General features: G+C 46.3%; 1 protein-coding gene across 4 annotated transcripts in view; it reads left to right on the top strand.

Annotated features, from left to right (window-relative positions):
- The window catches only part of GRK3 (G protein-coupled receptor kinase 3), a 131,342-nt gene that overhangs the window by 26,123 nt on the left and 84,820 nt on the right, over positions 1 to 20,399 (top strand). For all 4 annotated transcript variants that reach the window (XM_080979202.1, XM_080979201.1, XM_080979200.1 and 1 more), the window contains exon 2: positions 14,529 to 14,605. In XM_080979202.1, coding sequence (XP_080835328.1) covers positions 14,529 to 14,605 — 77 coding nt within the window. The remainder of the gene's footprint in view (positions 1 to 14,528; positions 14,606 to 20,399) is intronic.

The following is a 20,399-nucleotide window of genomic DNA, read 5'->3' as shown; positions in this document are numbered from 1 at the left end:
GCTTCCCTTTGGGCAGCGCCGCCCCCGGCAGCAGGTCAATTTTGCAGTCATATGGTCTGTGGGGGGGTAGCCTGTCTGCCTCCTTCTCGCAGAAAACCTCCAAAAATTCTGCGTACTTGTGGGGAACCGCTTGCAGCGTGCCTAGCTGCCGCTGTGACTCCTCTTCCTCTCCTTCCTGCCTGGGCACGATGCAGTGTTCAGCGCAAAAGGAAGAGCCGAAGGTCAGCTGCCTCTGGTACCAAGCCAGCGTCGGGCTGTGCTTGTCCAGCCAACTCATGCCCAATACAATGGGCGTGTCCGATAGTTGAGTGACATTGAAGCTGATGATTTCCCTGTGATTCCCAAGTCGCATCACCATTGGTGGCGTCTGCTTCACCACTTGCCCCCCTAGCAGCTCCCTGCCATCCACCGTGACAACCTGCAGGGGCAGCGTGGCAGGCAGCAACTGTATAGCGTGCCGGTCGACAAAGTCCTGCCCTATAAAGTCCGCATTGCTTCCGGAGTCAATGGTGATTGGCACGTCCATGGTGATTCCATTGGGCAGCTGGAGCGACGCGGTGAGCCTCACTACTGGTTTGGGCGGGAGGGGGTCCATGGGCTGTAAAATCTCTGGGGACTGCTTCACTGACACGTCTGGCTGGGCCCCAGTGCCTCTTCCTCCAACCAGACTCCGTCGTTTCCCTGCTGTGGTTGTCCTTGCTACGTTGCTGCAGTTACCTTTGCTGAGGCTGCAGTGTGCTTGTGGAGCCTCTGGGGACACTCTTTCGCCATATGCTGTGGATCATCGCAGATGTAACACTTCCTGTTCCCTCTAGGAGGCTTCGCTTTCACTGCTGCCGGTGCTAGGGCTCTGGCTGCTGACTGAGCCCTTGCACCTCCAACCTCCATAGGTTCCGCTCCTCCTCCTGGCGGAGGCGTGGATTGCGCACGCGCTGCTTCTCTGGGAAGGAAGGAGGAGCCCCTGGCTGGTTCGCGCCCTCCACGCCCTTCGCCACTGCTCCACGGACGTTCTTCCAGCCGCACCCCCACCGCCAGCGCCCTCTGAACGATCTCCTGCGTGGTCCGGGGTCTCTCCCCCCTCGCAATTTCATCTTTAACCGAGCCGTGCAATCCCTCCCAAAACAGGTCTCTTACAGGAGCCGAATCTCTGTCCCATTCCAGAGCACTGACCAAAGCGAAAAAGCGGGCATGGTACTGCCTTACGCTGGCCCTCCCTTGCTTCAGTCCATGTATCTGCTGCCGAGCAAGATCCACGTCAATGCTTGATAAAAAGCACCCATCCATCGCTTTAATAAAGGCATCCGCATTTTGGAGCGCCGGATCCTTATCTCTCCACAAATTGCGCAGCCATGCTTTAGCATCTCCATGCAAATGGGACATGATGAATCCCACCTTCTCTTGCTCATCTCTAAAGTCTTTGTTCAGCAGTTGCAGTGCACACATTACATCTGCTCTAAAGTTGGGGTACTGTTGCAAATTCCCATCGAAGTGAGAGACCAGACCGCCTGTTCGTCTCCCCAACCCAATCCCCTCCGGTTTGGGTGTCAGTTGCCCTTGCTTCGTAAGCACTTCCAACCTGACCTGGAGATCCCTGTAGGCGGCAGCTGCGTCCTCCTCCCTCTTCCTGGATGCAAGAGCCTCGGCATTCAGTCGCGACACTGCTTCTCTGAGTTCCGCTATCTGCTGTTCGGCCGTCATGTTGTCTGCCGTTCGTGAGCTCGCTAGTAGGCACCCGCTTTCTCTCCTCTCCGCGAGGCTGTAGATGCCCACAATTTCAGAGATGGAGCTTACTGTCAGAGTTGCTTCCAGATCCTAGCTCACAGAGGATCACGCTAGCCAGCGATCATTAAATAAAAGTCTTTATTGAGTTACAGTTTCCATTCTCAAGCTGCTGCGTGCAACCCTACGTCTAATGGTTAGATCGGCGAAGCTCCATCTGAGTCTCCGCCCCTTGTACACCAACTTAATATCCTAGCCTTGCTCCACCTTTTCCGCCTGACTGTTCTTCTCTGGGTCCCTCTGCCCCCCGGGGTCTCTTCCTTCCGGGATTCCTCTGACGCTGACGCTGACCCCCCTGACTCTTCTCCCTCCTTTCGGCGGGCTTTAGGACCTGGCTCCCTTTCCGGGCTGCCTACTGCGCCACCTTCCTGTGCATTTGAACTTGGCACGCGCGCCCAACCTTCCACCTTCCGTCTGACCGTTTCTTCGCTCCCCGATGGAGGTGTGGCCACTCCTGACTCGTGCCCTCCCCCCTGTTGTGAGCTGCCAGCGCTTGATCCCTGGCGCCCTTCCTCTTCCCTGCTCTCTGGCGGTGACGCTGGTCCTGATTTCCAACTGCTCCCCTCTGAGTCCCCTCTGGCTCTATCTTCCTGGGGTGTCCCCCTAGGCTCCCCCCTTGCCCTGGCCACTGGTGCTCCTTTCTGTGAATCTTCTGATTCACTGGAAAGACTCGGAGATCTCGGGTCGTCGTCATCACTCATCTTTTCTTCTGCCTCCTCTCCCTCGCTCTCTGTTTCCTCCCTTGCCCTTGCCTCTGCTCCTGAACCCCTGACAACGTCATTACCAAGTAGCCCAGTTTAGTCATTGTCTTAAGGCTGTCCCTGCCTCCAGGTCTGGTCCTGACCAGAAGGATACAGGTATCAACAAAGCCTACAGGACCTCAAGGTGGTGCTGTGTAATACCAGGTAAATGACCAGTAAGACCAGTGCCATCCATAACCTGATTGTGGATGGTAGAATTGACCAGGCATGTATAACAGATACTTGGATGGTCATGGCAGGTGGGCCTGTTCTTGCTGCTGCTTGTCTGCCAGGCTTCTCTTATGCACAGCAACCCGGGTCGTGTGGGCAGGGAGAGAGGGTTGCAGGGATTTTTAGGAAGTCATTAGTTTGCACCAGGCGTCCTATTAGGGAGACCCAGTTTCCTGAGTGCATGTTCGGGACGTTGGGCAGTACTGGATTCCTATTGGTGTACTGACCTCATCAAGGATTTCCTACCTGAGCTGCTTCAGGTCATGGTGTATGTTCTCCTGGAGCCACTTAGTCTGGTGGTCCTAGGGGATTTTAACAGTCATGTCAACATGACCTTACAAGGGGCCACTTGGGACTTCATGGAAAGCATGGCCTCCATGGGTCTGTCCCTGAATAACTCTGGCCATACTCGAATGCCATGAACATGCCTTAGATCTGGTGTTTACCTCTGTAGACGTGGGTGATCTGACACTAAATTCCAGTGGAACAAAAGAAGTACCATGGTCAGATCACTTCCTGGTGCAACTAGACTTCTCTGTGACCCTTCCCCTCCACAGGGAGGTGGGATTGATTTGAATAGTCCATCGTTGCCACTTAATAGATCCAAATGGCTTCTGGAGAGTGGTAAGGGATGTTTTATCCCATGTTGATGGCTTCTTAGCTGATCCCCGGGTGGCCTGCGGGAATGCGGAGCTAACCAGGGCTATGGACTGCCTGGGTTCATCCCCCCTCTGCTGCAAAAAAGGCTACAGAACAATTTACAGTAAAAAGTAAATGTAAAAACACAATTTAAAACACAATTTTAAAAGAAGAATAAAAGGCCCCTGCAGCTCTATGGAGGATGGTTGCGGTGCAAAAAGCAAAGGTAAGCAAAACCAAAAGCCTAGTTGTGCACAGAATGCCTCCTGCATGTGCTCAGAGTGCCCTTTGGGGTGGCTCAATCACACACTCTTTTCTTCTGCTGCACAGATTGAGTTAGATCAGGCATAGGCATACTTGGCCCTCTAGATGTTTTGTGACTACAACTTCCATGATCCCTAGCTAACAGGACCAGTGATCAGGGATGATGGGAATTGTAGTCCCAAAACATCTGGAGGGACGAGTTTGCCTATGCCTGAGTTAGATTTACTAGATTTTAAAATTGTGGGTTGTAAAACTGGTTCTTACATTAGAATTTATGGTTTGTGGAGAAAACTCTCTGCTAGAAAATTCTCCGGAGAATATTCTCCACAAACTTTAAACTCTAATGTAAGAACCAGTTTTACAACCCACATTTAAAAAATCTAGTAACTAATAAGTCAAGCTGTGATGTTACCAGTGTAAGTAATTGTTAAGTTGTGGGCGAACATATCAGACGACACAGCGATTCTTCAAACACCTCTTGTTTATTCAGAAGCCAGAACAGAACTGAACTGAAGAGCTCAGTCAGCCTGCTTATACAGTATAGAGCTCCAGAACAATGTAACTGTAGCAACTTTCTAAAATTATCCAATCACTGAATGTCACTTTCAATCCTTCATTTGCATACAAACTATCCAATCACTGAACGTCACTTTCGATCCTTCATTTGCATAACTATCTACAGTATCCCCCTGCTGGCCCAGGGTGAGAACTTCAGTACATAACAGTAATGAATAATGATTTTTTTGATCCAGTTTCGTTACTGGGCATTGTGTCATTTACCATTGGCAGTTTTGAAATGTGAGCTACAGAAAACATTTTTTTTTTAAAAGCCATGCATTTAATTTGATGAACATTTGAATTCATATGTATTTCAACTATATGTAATAGCCTTTTCTCTATTTTGCTGTGACCTTATTCTTAGCAATTCTATATCCTTGGCCATACAGTGTGATCAGTGTGATTTTTTTAAAACAGAAAGTAGCTTTAATGGTTTATACACTTAAAGTACCTAGGTCTATACAGTTATATGTAACAGCATGTGAGGTGGCCTTGATTTAAACAGTTGACATTTCTATATTTTTATTTAGTGCCAGTAACTGATTTTTGCAGTGCCATTCATTGGTACAAGGTGCCATTTATATTTGACATACTGAAATATATTATCATATAACGATAATATATTTAATGTTAATGACTTCTTTTTTCTACGTATGCATATAGTTTTGTTTATCAAGCTGTGTTTTAGTCACCAAAACAGTTATTAAGTGTTAGACCTATTAGAAGCATTAAATGCATTAAATGAATATTCTCCTATTTTAAATGAAAATTATCTAATATTCTCATTAATCGAGAATATTCTCGAGAACGTTCTCCCAAAAGATTATTCTCAAGAATTTAACATCACTAGTGTGAGCCTCTCTTCCACAGACACAGACTCCATCACGTTCTCCTGGGGGCACCTCATGATCTCAGGCTTAAGCACTTAAGAGCTCTTCTGTGCTGACTCTTTGCTGTTTTAAAGAAGAGTAGATATATTAATTGACTCTCTTTCTCATGCATTATGAATGAGGACGGGGCACAACTTGTTGATCAGAGGATGGTTTGGAGGAAAACAAGAACAGTCACAGGGTTTGAAAGATGGGAGAGTTTGCCTGGTCAGTGAGAACGGAAGGTGAACACTTTCAAAATATATAAATCTGCAGGGCAGGCCTTCTTGGTTTAAAATTGCTGGTGTTTGGGATAGGAGCTACAGCTGTTGGGTTCCTGTCAACCTTTAACCTGTGGTTAAAGGGTTGCTTAAAAAAAAGAAAGAAAAGTCATTCACCCCACTCCCTCTCTTCCAGAATCTCTGGAAAGCTGTTGCTAGCAGTGTTGACATTACTTTTTTTCACTTCAAAATAATGAAGTGAACATAAAATGAGAGTTTTGGAAGGCCTTTCCCAGAAGGACACTGACAAACTGGAACGTGTCCAGAGGAGGGCAACCAAAATGGTCAAAGGCCTGGAAACGATGCCTTATGAGGAACGGCTAAGAGAGCTGGGCATGTTTAGCCTGGAGAAGAGGAGGTTAAGGGGCGATATGATAGCCATGTTCAAATATATAAAAGGATGTCACATAGAGGAGGGAGAAAGGTTGTTTTCTGCTGCTCCAGAGAAGCGGACACAGAGCAACGGATCCAAACTACAAGAAAGAAGATTCCACCTAAACATTAGGAAGAACTTCCTGACAGTAAGAGCTGTTCGACAGTGGAATTTGCTGCCAAGGAGTGTGGTGGAGTCTCCTTCTTTGGAGGTCTTTAAGCAGAGGCTTGACAACCATATGTCAGGAGTGCTCTGATGGTGTTTCCTGCTTGGCAGGGGGTTGGACTCGATGGCCCTTGTGGTCTCTTCCAACTCTATGATTCTATGATTCCCAGAGAAATGCTTTCAGCTATGAGTATAGAGAAATGCTTTCAGCTATGAGTATAGAGCATTGTATAGGTGGACACATTTACAAATGGCTCAGCAATTTCTTCTTGTTTCAAAGAAACTGGCTTGTTTCTGGTATGAACTGGATATGTTGAACTGGATGGCCTTTGGTGTATCTAGCTTGGAGGTTGTGTTGGAGGTTGTGCTATGAGCAGGCATTGTCAAGGAGGTGGAGCCAGACTTACAAACCATCTCTTGCCTGATCATCTGTGGTGAGTAAGAATCTCCTCTAGGCAACTAGCTCGGAAGCATGTGTAAACAGAAAGAGACCTGGTTCCTTTGACGTGCTAATAATAAGTGACCAAAGGAATGCCTGGGTAAACAACTTGAATAAAATGTTTTGCGATCCGGTTATACTTTTGTGATGCTAATTTGCAAGGCAGGGCACCAGTGCCAACTTGCACCTCACTCATTAAAAGCTTGGCACACCTAACCCCAATGTGCTTTATTTGTCATGATGCACAGAGCACAGCAGATGCCAAAATAACTGCAGTCACAAGGTGACAGAAGAAAGTGGCTGTTGCTCAAAAGAAAGGGCAGGACACTCATTTCCAGCTGCTGGGGTTCTTTGGGTGGGAAATTGCTTCTCCCCTCCTGCCCCCCTTTTGGGATGCCTTCCTTGAAGGGAGCTGCTTGAAACAACATTAGCTTGAGTTTGAGCTACAGAAATGAGTGTGCCAGAATGGGACCAACCTTGGATGAACCAGGCTACTGGTGCTGGGTCAGCCAGAGCTCCTCTGTAGCCCTTGGCATCATCTCTGGTGGAATAGAGAAGTGTGTCGCCATGCCAGACCTTAGATCTTTATGCACCTTTCCTGCAGCAGCAGCAGGTGGTCTGGCTGCCTTCCAGCAGAACTAGGAAGCAGTCCCAGCTGTGCACAGAGGGCAGTTCTGCTGCTCTGACAAGCTGCCTGCCAGGCTTTGACCAGGGCCAGGCTACAGGCAGGCCTGGTTGTTTGCCCAAGTAGAAGCAAATGTCTTAAGATTTGGCTTTCTGTCCAGCAGTGCCTAAGAAATGCAAACAGGTCCTTGCTAGTGTGGTTTTCTGTGTGCAAGATATTCTCATGGTCTTCAGTACAATTTTTACAGACCTGTACTGATTCCTCCCTATCTCCTTACAAAGTCCTTTCCTCAGCATCTTCTTTCAGCCCCCATTGAAATATGCAGGGATGATTCATTCCTACTATCTCCACATGTGACTAATGTGGCAATCCTCATTTATTTGAACAAATGGCAGGTCTTGTGTTCCCTTTGGGAAGAAGCACCTCTCCATTTCTTAAGAACACAAGAAGAGCCTGCTGGATCAGACCCAAAGGGGCACGTCTCGCCCAACATCCTGTTCTCAGTGTGGTGTAGTGGTTAAGAGCAGTGGACTCGTAATCTGGTGAACCGGGTTCGTGTCTCCGCTCCTCCACATGCAGCTACTGGGTGACCTTGGGCTAGTCACGCTTCTCAGAAGTCTCTTAGCCCCACTCACCTCACAGAGTGTTTGTTGTGGGGGAGGAAGGGAAAAGAGAATGTTAGCCGTTTTGAGACTGCTTTGGGTATTTCTGCCTCAGAACGTGGATGCATAGCTTAGCTTTAAAGTCTCCTCTCCCTTAAAGACTTCCTGTAGTTGCAAAACATGGCCAAGTCCTAGCTGCCTGATGTTTCCTACTGAGTTGGGGAGGCAGAAGATCAAACCTTCTCAAGCTGGTCCTAGTCTGCCCTTGTGTTTTCCACCTCCATCGTTCTGCCCAGAAACTGAGGTCCAGCTCCGAGGGCCTTCTGGTGGTTCCCTCACTGCAAGAAGTGAGGCTACAGGGAACCAGGCAGAGGGCCTTCTCAGTAGTGGTGCCTGACCTGTGGAATACCCTCCCATCAGATGTCAAGGAAATAAACAACTATCCTTTAGAAGACATCTGAAGGCGGCAGCCCTGTTTAGGGAAGTTTTTAATGTTTGATGTTTTATTCTGTTTTTAATCTGTTTGGAGCTGCCTAGATGGGCTGGGTAAACCCAGCCGGATGGGCGGGGTGTGTGTATATATATATATATATATGTATGTATATATATGGGGAAAACAGGGGGACTCTCATCACACTTGCACACTCTGCATAAGCAAATGAACCACAACTCATTTCTAAGACAAACCTATCCTCACATCTGGTCACTCACGCAAAGGCAAAGAACCGTTTCTGCTGATGGCATTTAAACATGAGCTTGCAGAAATACTTGTTGTGAGAGGTGGGGATCTTAGCAGGAAGAGGGCAACCCAAATGATCAAGGGCAAGGAGCAACTCCCCTGTGAAGAAAAGTTACAGTGTTTGGAACATTTTACTTTAGCGAGTGGTTTAGAGGTACTGTATATAAAATTATGCATTGTGTGAAAAAAGTTCAATAGAGAGATGGTTTTCTTCCTCTCTTGTAACACAAGAGCCCAACTGAGAGATCCACTGAAGCTGAATATGGAGAGATTCATGACAGGCAAAATGAGGGACTTCTACACACAGCACATAGTTAAACTGTGACCTTTATTCCCACAACAGTTATTGATAGCTACCAACTCGGATGGCTTTATAAGGGGACTGGGCAAATTCATGGAGGATAAGGCTATCGCTGGCTACTGTCAAGGGCCCTCGCCAGCCAAAGGAGTACAAAATTGACACATAGTCGACTTCCGGGTTAGCGCCATCGGCGAATGGCGGAGTTCCTCCGACTGGAGAACTGGCTCCGTGGAAACTGGGTTTTCCCGCCCCGGCGAAGGTGGGGACCCACTAGAAATCCCAGGCGGAGGAAGCCTGGGAACGTGGGGTTCGGCAGGGCACCAGGAGTGCCTCCCCTACTCACGGGGAACCCCATTTTGGGGTTCCGGAGTGAAGTGGGGTGAGCGGCGCGGTGCTGCGAACTGATTGCTACTTTCACGGAGTGAAGCCGCACAGCCATTGCCGGAGAGCGCTGACTTTTTCCTGTGGACAATTGGATTTAAAACAAGTACCCGTGAGTAGAAACGGAAAATTGGATCAAGAAATATCTTAATTTGGCACCGAAGCGGGAAGGTTCAAAACAGGAAGTCCGCCTTCCGCTTTTTGTATATAGACTGAAGCAAAAACCTTGTAAGCTAAAGCCTGGAAAGTCGTTTAAAAAGTCTAAATTTCCTTCATTTATAACTACTGAAACCCCCTTGGAAGCAGGAGAAAGGGGGGGGGGACTTTGTTTAATGCCTACAGGAGAGGGAGTGAAGAAAGATAAGTTTCCATCGTCTCTAACCTGGGAACGGGGTGTCAGAGACAGAAATTCTTGGAGAGGTTCATTGACTGTGAATGGAAAACTTTGACAGATAGCTAAAGAAGAGAAATAAACTGATTCCAATGTTGCCTTTTGCATTCTAAAGAAACAAAATATCTGAAAAATGAAAGTAATTTTCCTTTGTTGGACTTGCCTTAAAAAGATGGATACAAATAGAAATTGTCTCCTCTAGAGGGAGCTTGCTAAATTGTTGCTGCAGTCTACTTGAGGACTCTACAGCTGTGAGATTAAGATCGTGGGACCAGTCCTTTTGACCTTGACTAAATATGAGCTGGGAGGAAGTTTTGGTGCTTGCTTTATGCAAGACAGATGCATGAGAAGATGGACTTGATGAATGAGAAAACGGATTTGATGACTGTTGTGGTCAATAACTGTGGACAAACAGGGAATATTGATACAGAAACCATTCAGGGACCAACTCAGGAACCTGTATTGATTGGGCAAGTGCAGAAGATAATGGAGGAGGTTGCGGTTGCACCTCAAATAATACAAATGGAGAGATCCGAGGCCCTGCAGGAGCATAAGCCGCTGTTTTTGAAGATTGAAGTTGGGGTGGGCCAGGGGGAGCCTGGAGCTAAGGAGGTTCTCAACTTTGGAGAGACTTTGAAATATGCTCTTAAATATTTTTTGGATTACATTGATGATTGTGGGGAGTGGGACTGTGGGGAATGGGCTGGTTGGATGAAGGGAGACGAAGATAATTTTGGGTTGGAATCTCCCAGAGACCTACTCCTCAATGAGAAAGGAAAGAAATTAAGAAAGAGACCAACAAAAGACAAGGAAAAGTGCAAGTATAAACAACAAGAAGAAGATCTGCAGAAGGGACATGGAAGAGACTTAAGGGCCTCGGACATAAGATTACCAGGTTGATGGACTAGATGGAATGGACAGTAAGGACTGACATGACCCGAGACCAGGAAGAAGAGACGTTGGATGAAGATTGGAAGAAAATTTATAAAGGAAAATTTTTATTTAGGGAATTAGCCTAAAATTAATGAATATTAGGGAAAATGTTGGAATGAAACTATATGGCTCTAGTAGAAATGATATCAGGAGTTATGTATAATTGAGTATTAAGTTTCAAGCTCTAAGGTATTTTACGGTAAGATAAGGCTAAATAAATTAAGGTAATTTGAACAACAGAATATGGGGAAAAGATGGAAAGGATTTGTTGAGTTAATTAATAGGTTAAGTTGTTAAGATAAATTATTTAATAAAAATTGAGAAAGATGGAAAGAATTTGCTGAAATAACTAATTAAACTAGAATACAAAAAGGGAGGTGTGAGGAGGTCAGTGAAACAAGCAAATGGAAGTTAAAGTTATGTAATATGGGATTTGTGTCTTTTTTTCTTTTTTCTTTTTATCTTTTTGCTGTATTGTTGTATTGGTTTTTATGTTTTGCTTTTTTTCTTCTTTTTTATGTATTGTAGTGTTGTTTCCTATTTTTTCTTTTTTTCTTTTTTTTTGTAACTCGGAAACTACTAATAAATATTTATTTTTTTTAAAACCCAAAATTGACATATAGTCATTTCTACATACCCACACACACCAGTTTAGCATCTAGGCAGCCATGCCCTGTTCTGCATCTATGGAGCATTAACAGGGGGGCTCACCCCCTCCACCAGTTTATGCACTGTGAAGAATCCCCCACTTCTGTATGATTCCTATAAGTATATTTCTAACCACCAAAGGCTATCTCTTCGATTTTGTGTGAAGGAATTCTTAGGAACTTGGAAACTCAGGCAAAAGTTAAACAAAGAAAGATTTATTTTACAGAACAAAGTGGATAAAACAAAGGTTATATCAGGAAGCAATGTTCTTTCAGAAAATGATTAACTTAATAATTATATGAAAACTAATGAATGTGACAGGCTTCTAATCAAGCACAGCTTCTTTTAAACTTCAGTTGCTTATGTTCAGTTATTACGTTTCAGGTAGATGTTGCAGGTTTCTAGACTAGATGGTAAATGCTCAGCTTATTTTCAGTTATTTCACTTCAGTTCCTTAACTCAGTTGTTGCATAGGTGTTTGTGGCATTTGCCCTCCTAGGTGTGTGACATCATACTGGGTCATAAGGAAAGGGTTAACTAAGTGTAAAATGATTAACCAATAGGAACCCAAGGGGAGGAGTTAGAGTTAGAGTTGTTAAGAAGTGAGTCTGGAGTTAGAGAAGAGAGAGGGAGGATAAGTTGGTGGGTTGGGCAAGTCTGATGTGAGAGAGTGAGAGAATCTGTTAAGAGGAGTTAGTTAAATAGTTGGGATAATCAGTCAGAAGGTATTAGGAAGGTATAGGCCGTAAAGAAACTAAGGTTAAGAGACTAACAAGAAAAATTATCTGAAACCATAAACTTGTTAATGCTTATAAAATAAACTTGGTTATTTGGTTCAATTTTAAAAACTGTCTGGACTCAGTGTGTACCCGAGAGTAACGGGCTGGTGGCAGTGGCGAAGTGAGCACGGTGGCACAGGGATCAATAGACTGTCAAACGTCCGGGGACCCTGTGTGTTCGCCATAGTGTTACATCTTAATACTTTGGTTCTTAAACCAGGTGGTACTTTCTGTCAGTTACCCAACCTTTTAACAGTCACACCCCTGAGGTGCTTCAAATAATACAACAGACCCAGGGGATCCCCACACCCCTCTTAACTGGACTTAGGTTCTTCTTTTCTTTCTAGAAGATGTCTCCTCTCCTGACTGGAAGGAGACCCAAGGAGACAGCTTCTACTTCTCCTGGCTCATGCTCAGCCCTCCAATTCACTCCTGTCTGAATACTCTCCCAATACACACAACATTGTCTTCCAGCCTAAGCTCAGAGGCTCTTTTCTCTAGCTGTAGATATTTTCCTTAGGGTAGATGTTCCACACACTGATCAGAACCAAATTCATCTCCATCTCCATCTCTCAGAAACAGCTCCTTTTATTCTCCCTTCCAAAGTGCTGTCTCCACCCCCTCTGGCTTGGTGGCTAATCAGAGAGAGGCTCCAGCCCCCTGGTGGAATTCTGAGGCACTGCATCCCCAGATCCTGGTCTCACTCTGCTGTCCGTCACATGCACCTTCCTTGTTGGGCTGCATGCACACAGGTGGAGACTACAGCTGCATAAGAACTGCCTCTGTTCTTCCCTCTTCAATCTCCTCCTGGTTCTGGGAGAGGGTGGGGAAGCATTTGGCCCTTCACTTGCCTGATCTGCCTCTTCCTCCTCGTCTACCAACCCATCCTGAACTCTACCCTCCAACTCTGCCTCTTGCCTCCTGGCTGGTTCACAGGGCCCCTCTCCCGAGTGAGCCAGCAGCCCCCTTCCCCTGGTGCACACTTGTCTGGGTCCTGCCAGTCCCCGACAGCTACTAGTCATGATGGTTATATTCTGCCTCTGGTACTGGAGACAGTGTGCCTCAAAACCAGTTGCTGCGGAACAACAGCAGGAAGGGGCAGTTGCTAATGTTGTGTGTGTTTGTGGGCTTCTCAGAGTCATGTTTACAGAAGAAGAGCCCTGCTGGATCAGGCCAGTGGGTGTCCATCTTGTCCAGCATCCTGTTCTCACAGTGCCAACCAGATACCCCAGTGGGAAGCCCACAGGCAGGATGCAAGCCCCACAGCACTCTACACAATTGCGATTCTCAGCAACTGATATTCAGAGGCATACTGCCTCCGACCATGGAGGTTAGAGATGGGGAAAGAGCGGGGGGGGGGGGATTTCAGGAGTAAAGCTGAATGGCCTGGTGGGAGAAAGTGGAGCAAAACAGGAGTTAGAGGAGAGATGGCGTCAGAATAATGCAGGATATGTAGGGGAGGCCAGAGAAGGCCATATGCAATCATAGAATCATAGAGTTGGAAGAGACCACAAGGGCCATTGAGTCCAACCCCCTGCCAAGCAGGAAACACCATCAGAGCACTCCTGACATATGGTTGTCAAGCCTCTGCTTAAAGACCTCCAGAGAAGGAGACTCCACCACACTCCTTGGCAGCAAATTCCACTGTCGAACAGCTCTTACTGTCAGGAAGTTCTTCCTAATGTTTAGGTGGAACCTTCTTTCTTGTAGTTTGGATCCATTGCTCCGTGTCCGCTTCTCTGGAGCAGCAGAAAACAACCTTTCTCCCTCCTCTATGTGACATCCTTTTATATATTTGAACATGGCTATCATATCACCCCTTAACCTCCTCTTCTCCAGGCTAAACATGCCCAGCTCCCTTAGCCATTCCTCATAAGGCATCGTTTCCAGGCCTTTGACCATTTTGGTTGCCCTCCTCTGGACATGTTCCAGTTTGTCAGTGTCCTTCTTGAACTGTGGTGCCCAGAACTGGACACAGTACTCCAGGTGAGGTCTGACCAGAGCAGAATACAGTGGCACTATTACTTCCCTTGATCTAGATGCCATACTCCTATTGATGCAGCCCAGAATTGCATTGGCTTTTTTAGCTGCCGCGTCACACTGTTGGCTCATGTCAAGTTTGTGGTCAACCAAGACTCCTAGATCCTTTTCACATGTACTGCTCTCAAGCCAGGTGTCACCCATCTTGTATTTGTGCCTCTCATTTTTTTTTGCCCAAGTGCAATACTTCAAATGAAATTTGAAATTTGCAAATTATTTTTGCCTACAGTCTCCCCCTCCAACTGCCATCAAATCACCAATCATGTATTTTTCCACTGACATAACTGATCTGAATTCACTGATCTGGTGGTTTCCAGTGCTGCTGTGGTACAAAAACATAGAATTGAGGCACAGATCCTTAGGGATCCTCACAATTATTTAAAAGGGATCCCCTCCAAACCACCAACAAATCTGTTGGGAGAGGAGCAAGCAAAGTGGGTGGTGCCCATGGCCCTCTCTCAAATTCCCAAATATGTCTACTGGCCTCCAAAAGGTAGCAACCACTAATACTCACATATATGCATGTGAAAGTGAATCCCATGCAGACATTTTCTCTTTGATTTATCCATTTCTGATTGAAAACCAAAACCTCAAATCCTTCAGGATGACATCTTCAGGGTTTTGCAGTTGATTTGCCCTGTTGTTCACCATATCTATCTTTTAAAGGTACCTTTTTATACCTCTCTTTCTTCATTTCCTTGTTGTGTGTGTGGTTGCAAGGAGTAATGTGTGTCTGTGATTTCTCTTTCAGTATCCGCAGTGTGATGCAGAAGTATTTGGAGGAGAGAGGTGAATTAACCTTTGACAAGATTTTTAGTCAGAAGATTGGTAAGCCGCCGTGTGCTTTTTTTTACTCCTCCCATGCTGATGTTCAGAACTGCATGCTATAAATTGGTGTTTTCCAAAATGTGGATATCTGGGGCAGAGTTGTGTGCTTTCCTGAGGGGAAATTGGGAGGCAAATGGTGCTTCACATACAAAGCAAGATGTGAGATATATTTTTGATAATGTGACAGAACAATGGGCTGCGAGTTAAGAGCCCAGTTGGTTTTTGATTCTGGGATTTTTGTTGGAAATTGGAGTGCAACTCAGCTGGCAGAAAAGGATTTGCATGGGCTTAAAACAGCAAGAGACCTCCTGACTATCCCTGTACCTTTGACCTCTGTGCTGACCTCCCTATCCTTCAAAGTTTGGACTGATACCGCTTAGGTTGCAGCCTGTTTAGAGCTCCCTCCTCCTCCTTGCACTTCTCTCTTGGACCACAGAGAAAAAATTATCACTGTCTTTGTCTTTTCTAGACTAGTTAGTTAGTTTAGAAACATTTATTTCCAAGTTATGTACTTCCTATGATAAGCAACTTTGTTATTTTTCTTACTCTGCAAGCATCTCCATCTGTGTGTGATGGCAACAGGTAAAGTCTGCTCTCCAACCAGCTTCACAAGCCATACTCTGCACACCGTGCGTAACAACAGACTCCCAATAGATCTGTCCTCTTGGCTCAGGGATAGGACTGTGCTTTCCTGACAAGGGTGGGGCTTTTGACATTTCCCACTGAATCAGCTATGTGTAGCAGCTTTCCCCAACCTGGTGCCCTCGAGATGCTTTGGACTACAATTTCCATCAGCCATGACAATTGGCTGTGCTGCTTGGGGCTGATGCGAGTTGACCTCTGGAGGGCTCCAGGTAGGAAGGTTCAGCTGAAGCCTGGGCCTGTGATCTAACACCTCCCTTGTGGGTGTGGGAAGGGGTGTCAGTCTTCCATGGGGCCTCCCCAGTCTGAGGAACATAGACTGATGGATGCATCCAGTAAGGTGGCTCATGTCCAGGATGGTAACTTGATTGCTCAAGGCATGCCTTAGTCTCTCTCACCACCACAACATCATACAGTTTGGAAATGTTTGCCATAGCTGTGCCTTGTCTGTTTTTGTGGAACCATAGTTCTAACTGTGGCTTAGCAGTGCAAGTGGTTGGGATTGCAGTCTCAAATCTTCCATTCTTGGGCAAGCTGATTGAGCAGGTGGTTCCTGAACAACTCCAGGTACTCCTGGAGGATGCAGAGCATTTGGATCTCTTCTAATTGGGATTCAAGCCTCATCATGGGCTGAAACTGCCTTGGTTGCGCTGGTTGATGCTCTCCGGTGGGCTAGGGACAAAAGTGAGAGCTGTTTCCTAGTTTTGCTGGATCTCTCAATGGCCTTTGACACCATCAACCATAACATCCTTCTGGACCGTCTAGAGGAGCTGGCGGCACTGTTATACAGTGGTTCCGCTTCTTCCTCCTGGGCTGTGTCCAGAAAGTGGGGGGGGGATGAGTGTTCAGACCCCTAGGCTCTCACTTGTGGGGTGCCTTAGGGTTCTGTCCTCTCCCCCATGTTTTTTAACATCTATATGAAGCCGCTGGGAGTGATCATTAGGGGGTTTGGGTTCAGTGTTCATCAGTGTGTGGATGATACCCAGCTCTACCTCTCTTTTAAATCAGAACCAGTGAGGGCAGTGAAGGTCCTGTGTGAGTGTCTGGAGGCAATTGGAAGATGGATGGCAGCTAACGGACTGAGGTTGATTCCTGACAAGGCAGAAGTGCTGTTTTGGGGGGACAGGGGGCAGGCAGCTGTGGGGGACTCCTTGGTCCTGAATGGGGTATCTGTGCCCCGAAGGACCAGGTGTGCAGCCTGGGAGTCATATTGGACTCACAGCTGTCCATGGAAGCGCAGGTCAATTCTGTGTCCAGGGAAGCTATCTACCAGTTCCATCTGGTACGCAGGCTGAGATCCTATCTGCCCATGGACTGTCTTGCCAGAGTGGTGCATGCTCTAGTTATCTCCTGCTTGGACTACTGCAATGCACTCTACGTGGGGCTACCTTTCAAGGTGACCCAAAAACTACAACTAATCCAGAATGTGGCAGCTAGACTGGTGCCTGGAAGTAGCCACCAAGACCATATAACACTGGTCCTGAAAGACCTCCCAGTACATTTCCAAGCACAATTCAAAGTGTTGGTGCTGACCTTTAAAGCCCTAAACGGCCTTGGCCCAGTATACCTGAAGGAGTGTCTCCACCCCCATTGTTCAGCCCAGACAATGAGGTCCAGTTCTGAGGGCCTTCTGCTGGTTCCCTCACTGCGAGAAGCGAGGTTACAGGGAAGCACTCGTTCGCTGGATCACATTGGATCACTCACATTGTTGTGGTTAGTGGTGCCCTAAACCTAGGTGCCCTAAACCTAGTCTGCCTCCCTTTTCCCCTGAGCACCCAGTAGTCGTAAAAGAAAATTGAAGTTTAGAACAGGGAATATATGGACTTTGTCGGATAACACAGATAATAAGCATTCCGAACGCAGAACTTGCCATCATTGCAAGACAGCTGTGACGTTTTAACATTGATTTTGCAGCGCTTCAAGAAACTTGAAGATCAGGTGAGGGACTACTGAAGGAAGAAAAAGGAGGCTACACATTTTTCTAGAAAGATGTACCTGAACAAGAACATCAAATACATGGGGTAAAAAGGTAAAGGAACCTCTGACCGTTAAGTCCAATCGCGGACGACTCTGGGGTGCTCATCTCGCTTTACTGGCTGAGGGAGCCGGCATACAGCTTCCAGGTCATGTGGCCAGCATGACTAAATTGCTTCTGGCGAAACCAGAGCAGCGCATGGAAATGCCGTTTACCTTCCCGCCGGAGCGGTACCTATTTATCTACTTGCACTTTGTGCTTTCGAACGGCTAGGTTGGCAGGAGCGGGGACCAAGCAACGGGAGCTCAACCCATCGCGGGGATTCAAACCGCCGACCTTCTGATTGGCAAGCCCTAGGCTCTGTGGTTTTAGACGACAGCGCCACCCATGTCCCTTAGATGTGGTAGTGTGATGGCCTGGGAATCTGATTCAGAGGCTGAACCTGAGGAATCCCAGCCTGCACAGGAGTCCCCGCCTCCAGGGCCGGCTGAGCCAGGGCAGGGGCTTGAATCTGAAGGGCCCGCAGGACTTCCGAGGGAGGCGCCTCCGGTAATGGCGGAATTCCTCTGACTGGGAGGAATCTGCACCGTGGAAATCTGGGTCTGGCTGCCACGGCGAAGGCGGAGACCCGTTAAAATCACAGGTGGGAGAAGCCTGTGAACGTGGGATTCGGCGGGCACCTTTTGCGCCTCCCCCACTCGCGGGAAACCCCGTTTTTTGGGGCTCCGGAGCGACGTGGGGTGAGCGGCGCGGTGCATCAAATCGTCTGCTTCTTCCACGGAGCGAAGCCGCATAGCTGTTGCCGGAGAGCGCTGACCTTTTCCTGTGGACAATTTGACTTTAAAGTAATTACCCGTGAGTAGAGCTGAAGCGGAAGAATTGGATTTCTAAATGCTTAATTTGGTACCGTAACGGGGAGGTTCAAAACAGGAAGTCCGCCTTCCCCTTTTGTAAATAGACTGAGACAATGAAGTTGCAAGCTGGAGTCTTGGAAGGTCTTTTGTAAAAGATCAAATTTCTAACGGTAAAGAACATTAAACCCCCTCTTGGAGGCAGGAGAAGAGAGGGGGACGTTGCGGATTGAATATGCCTGCGGGAGAGAGTGAAGAGACTTAAAACACCGCCGCTCTGACCCTGGAAATGGGCTGCTAGTAGGACTGATGTCTTTTGGAATGTTCATTGACAGTGTTTAGAATGTTCATTGACAGCTAGTTAAATAAGAGAAATACATGGTTTCTACTGTCTCCGGCTGCTTTAAAAAGGAGTAAAAGTAACTGAAAATTGAAACTAATTTGAAACTAACTTTGGATTGTTTAAAAGAGGATACTATTGACTATTACAAATAGAAACTGTTTCCCCCTAGTGGAAGCCTTTGAAACCGGTTGCTTTACAAGAGCTGGACTAGGGGAATTTCCAGCTGCAAGTTAAAAACCGTGAGACTCTGGGACTGACCTTGAATCTTTTAAGTGTTATGGTAAATGGAAGAGGAAAAACAGACCAGTCAACTGTTGACAAAACATTAAGGTCTGGGAGGATTTGGTAACAATCCAGGAGAGGTCTATCGTTAGGCCCTTCTGTTCTTTCTGTTGTTGTCTTTGTACTAGTATATTTGAAACCAAGAAATGTCGACAGAGGAGGCTTTGGTGGCTGCATTATGTAAGATAAATGACTCATTGGATCAGCTTCACAGGAAAATGGACATGATAAATGCGAAAGTGGATGTTTCAATTGCTGGGATTAACTTAAGTACAGAAAGTGTAAATGATGCCAATGCAGAGACCGCCCAGAGATTGATACAGGAGCCTATTTTGATGTGGCAAACTGTGGAGGAAGTCAGGGAAAAGGCTGTTGCTGCTGAAGGTAAAGTAGCACAACTGGAGAGAAAGAGAAAGAGAGCCCCAGCCCTACAGAGGCAATTTGATGAGCATAAGTTGACGCTTGCTATGACTGAACTTAAAGAAAAACAGACGAATTTGAGGATTAGAGTTCACCTTTGGTGGACATGCCCAAGGATTAAGACACTCTGGGAGATGATTCATAACAAAATGAAAAAGGTATTTAAATATACCCTTTTGAAGAAACCAGAGGCCTTTCTCCTGGGCATGGTCGGCCAATTGGTGTTAAAGAAGGATAGAATTTGTTTCATGTATGCAACAATAGCAGCAAGAATACTCATTGTGAAGTACTGGAAGATACAAGATTTATCCATTCGGGAAGAATGGCAGAGGAAGTTGATGGGCTATATGGAATTGGCGGAAACGACTGGCAGAAATCCGAGACCAGGGAGAAGAGCTGGTGGAAGAAGACTGGAAAAAGTTTAAGACTATTTATAGAAACACTGTAAAAATAATGAATGTTAGAAAAATGTTGGAATGAAGTTATATGGCTTTAGTAGAAATGCTATAAGGAATCAAGTATAAATAGATTAATAGTGCATTAAAAGGAAAATAAGGCTAGAATATGTTAAAATAATTATAGGATAGAAAGCAGAGGAAGATGGAAAGGAATTGCTGAAATAACTAATAGAAGTGGAAAACGAAAAGGGAGGTGTGAGGAGGTCATGGAAATAAGGGAATGAAAGATAAGACATTGAAATTGTTCTGTGTTTGAAATGGTTTGTGTTTTGCTTTGTTAGTTTTATGTTTTTCTCTTTTTTTGTTCTTTCTTCTTTTTTGTCTTTCTGTTTTGTTGTGTTTAATTGGTTGAAAATTAATAAATATTATTTTTTTAAAAAAAGAATCTGAAGGGCCCGCACCTGTGCCGGATCCTCAGGAGCAGACACCACATGAATCAACTCTGGCTCCGGAGGTGATTGAGGACCCATTGCCTGCAGGTGCTCCTCTCCCAGCCTTGTCAGGGGAAGGTGAGGTTGCCCCTGGGTCCATAGAATCATAGAATCATAGAATCATAGAGTTGGAAGAGACCACAAGGGCCATCGAGTCCAACCCCCTGCCACGCAGGAAACACCATCAGAGCACTCCTGACATATGGTTGTCAAGCCTCTGCTTAAAGACCTCCAAAGAAGGAGACTCCACCACACTCCTTGGCAGCAAATTCCACTGTCGAACAGCTCTTACTGTCAGGAAGTTCTTCCTAATGTTTAGGTGGAATCTTCTTTCTTGTAGTTTGGATCCATTGCTCCGTGTCCGCTTCTCTGGAGCAGCAGAAAACAACCTT

The sequence above is a fragment of the Podarcis pityusensis genome (assembly GCF_964106645.2).
Source record: "Podarcis pityusensis genome assembly, chromosome: 13".
Lineage (NCBI taxonomy): Eukaryota > Metazoa > Chordata > Lepidosauria > Squamata > Lacertidae > Podarcis > Podarcis pityusensis.
This window is presented reverse-complemented; position numbering and strand designations above follow the sequence as displayed.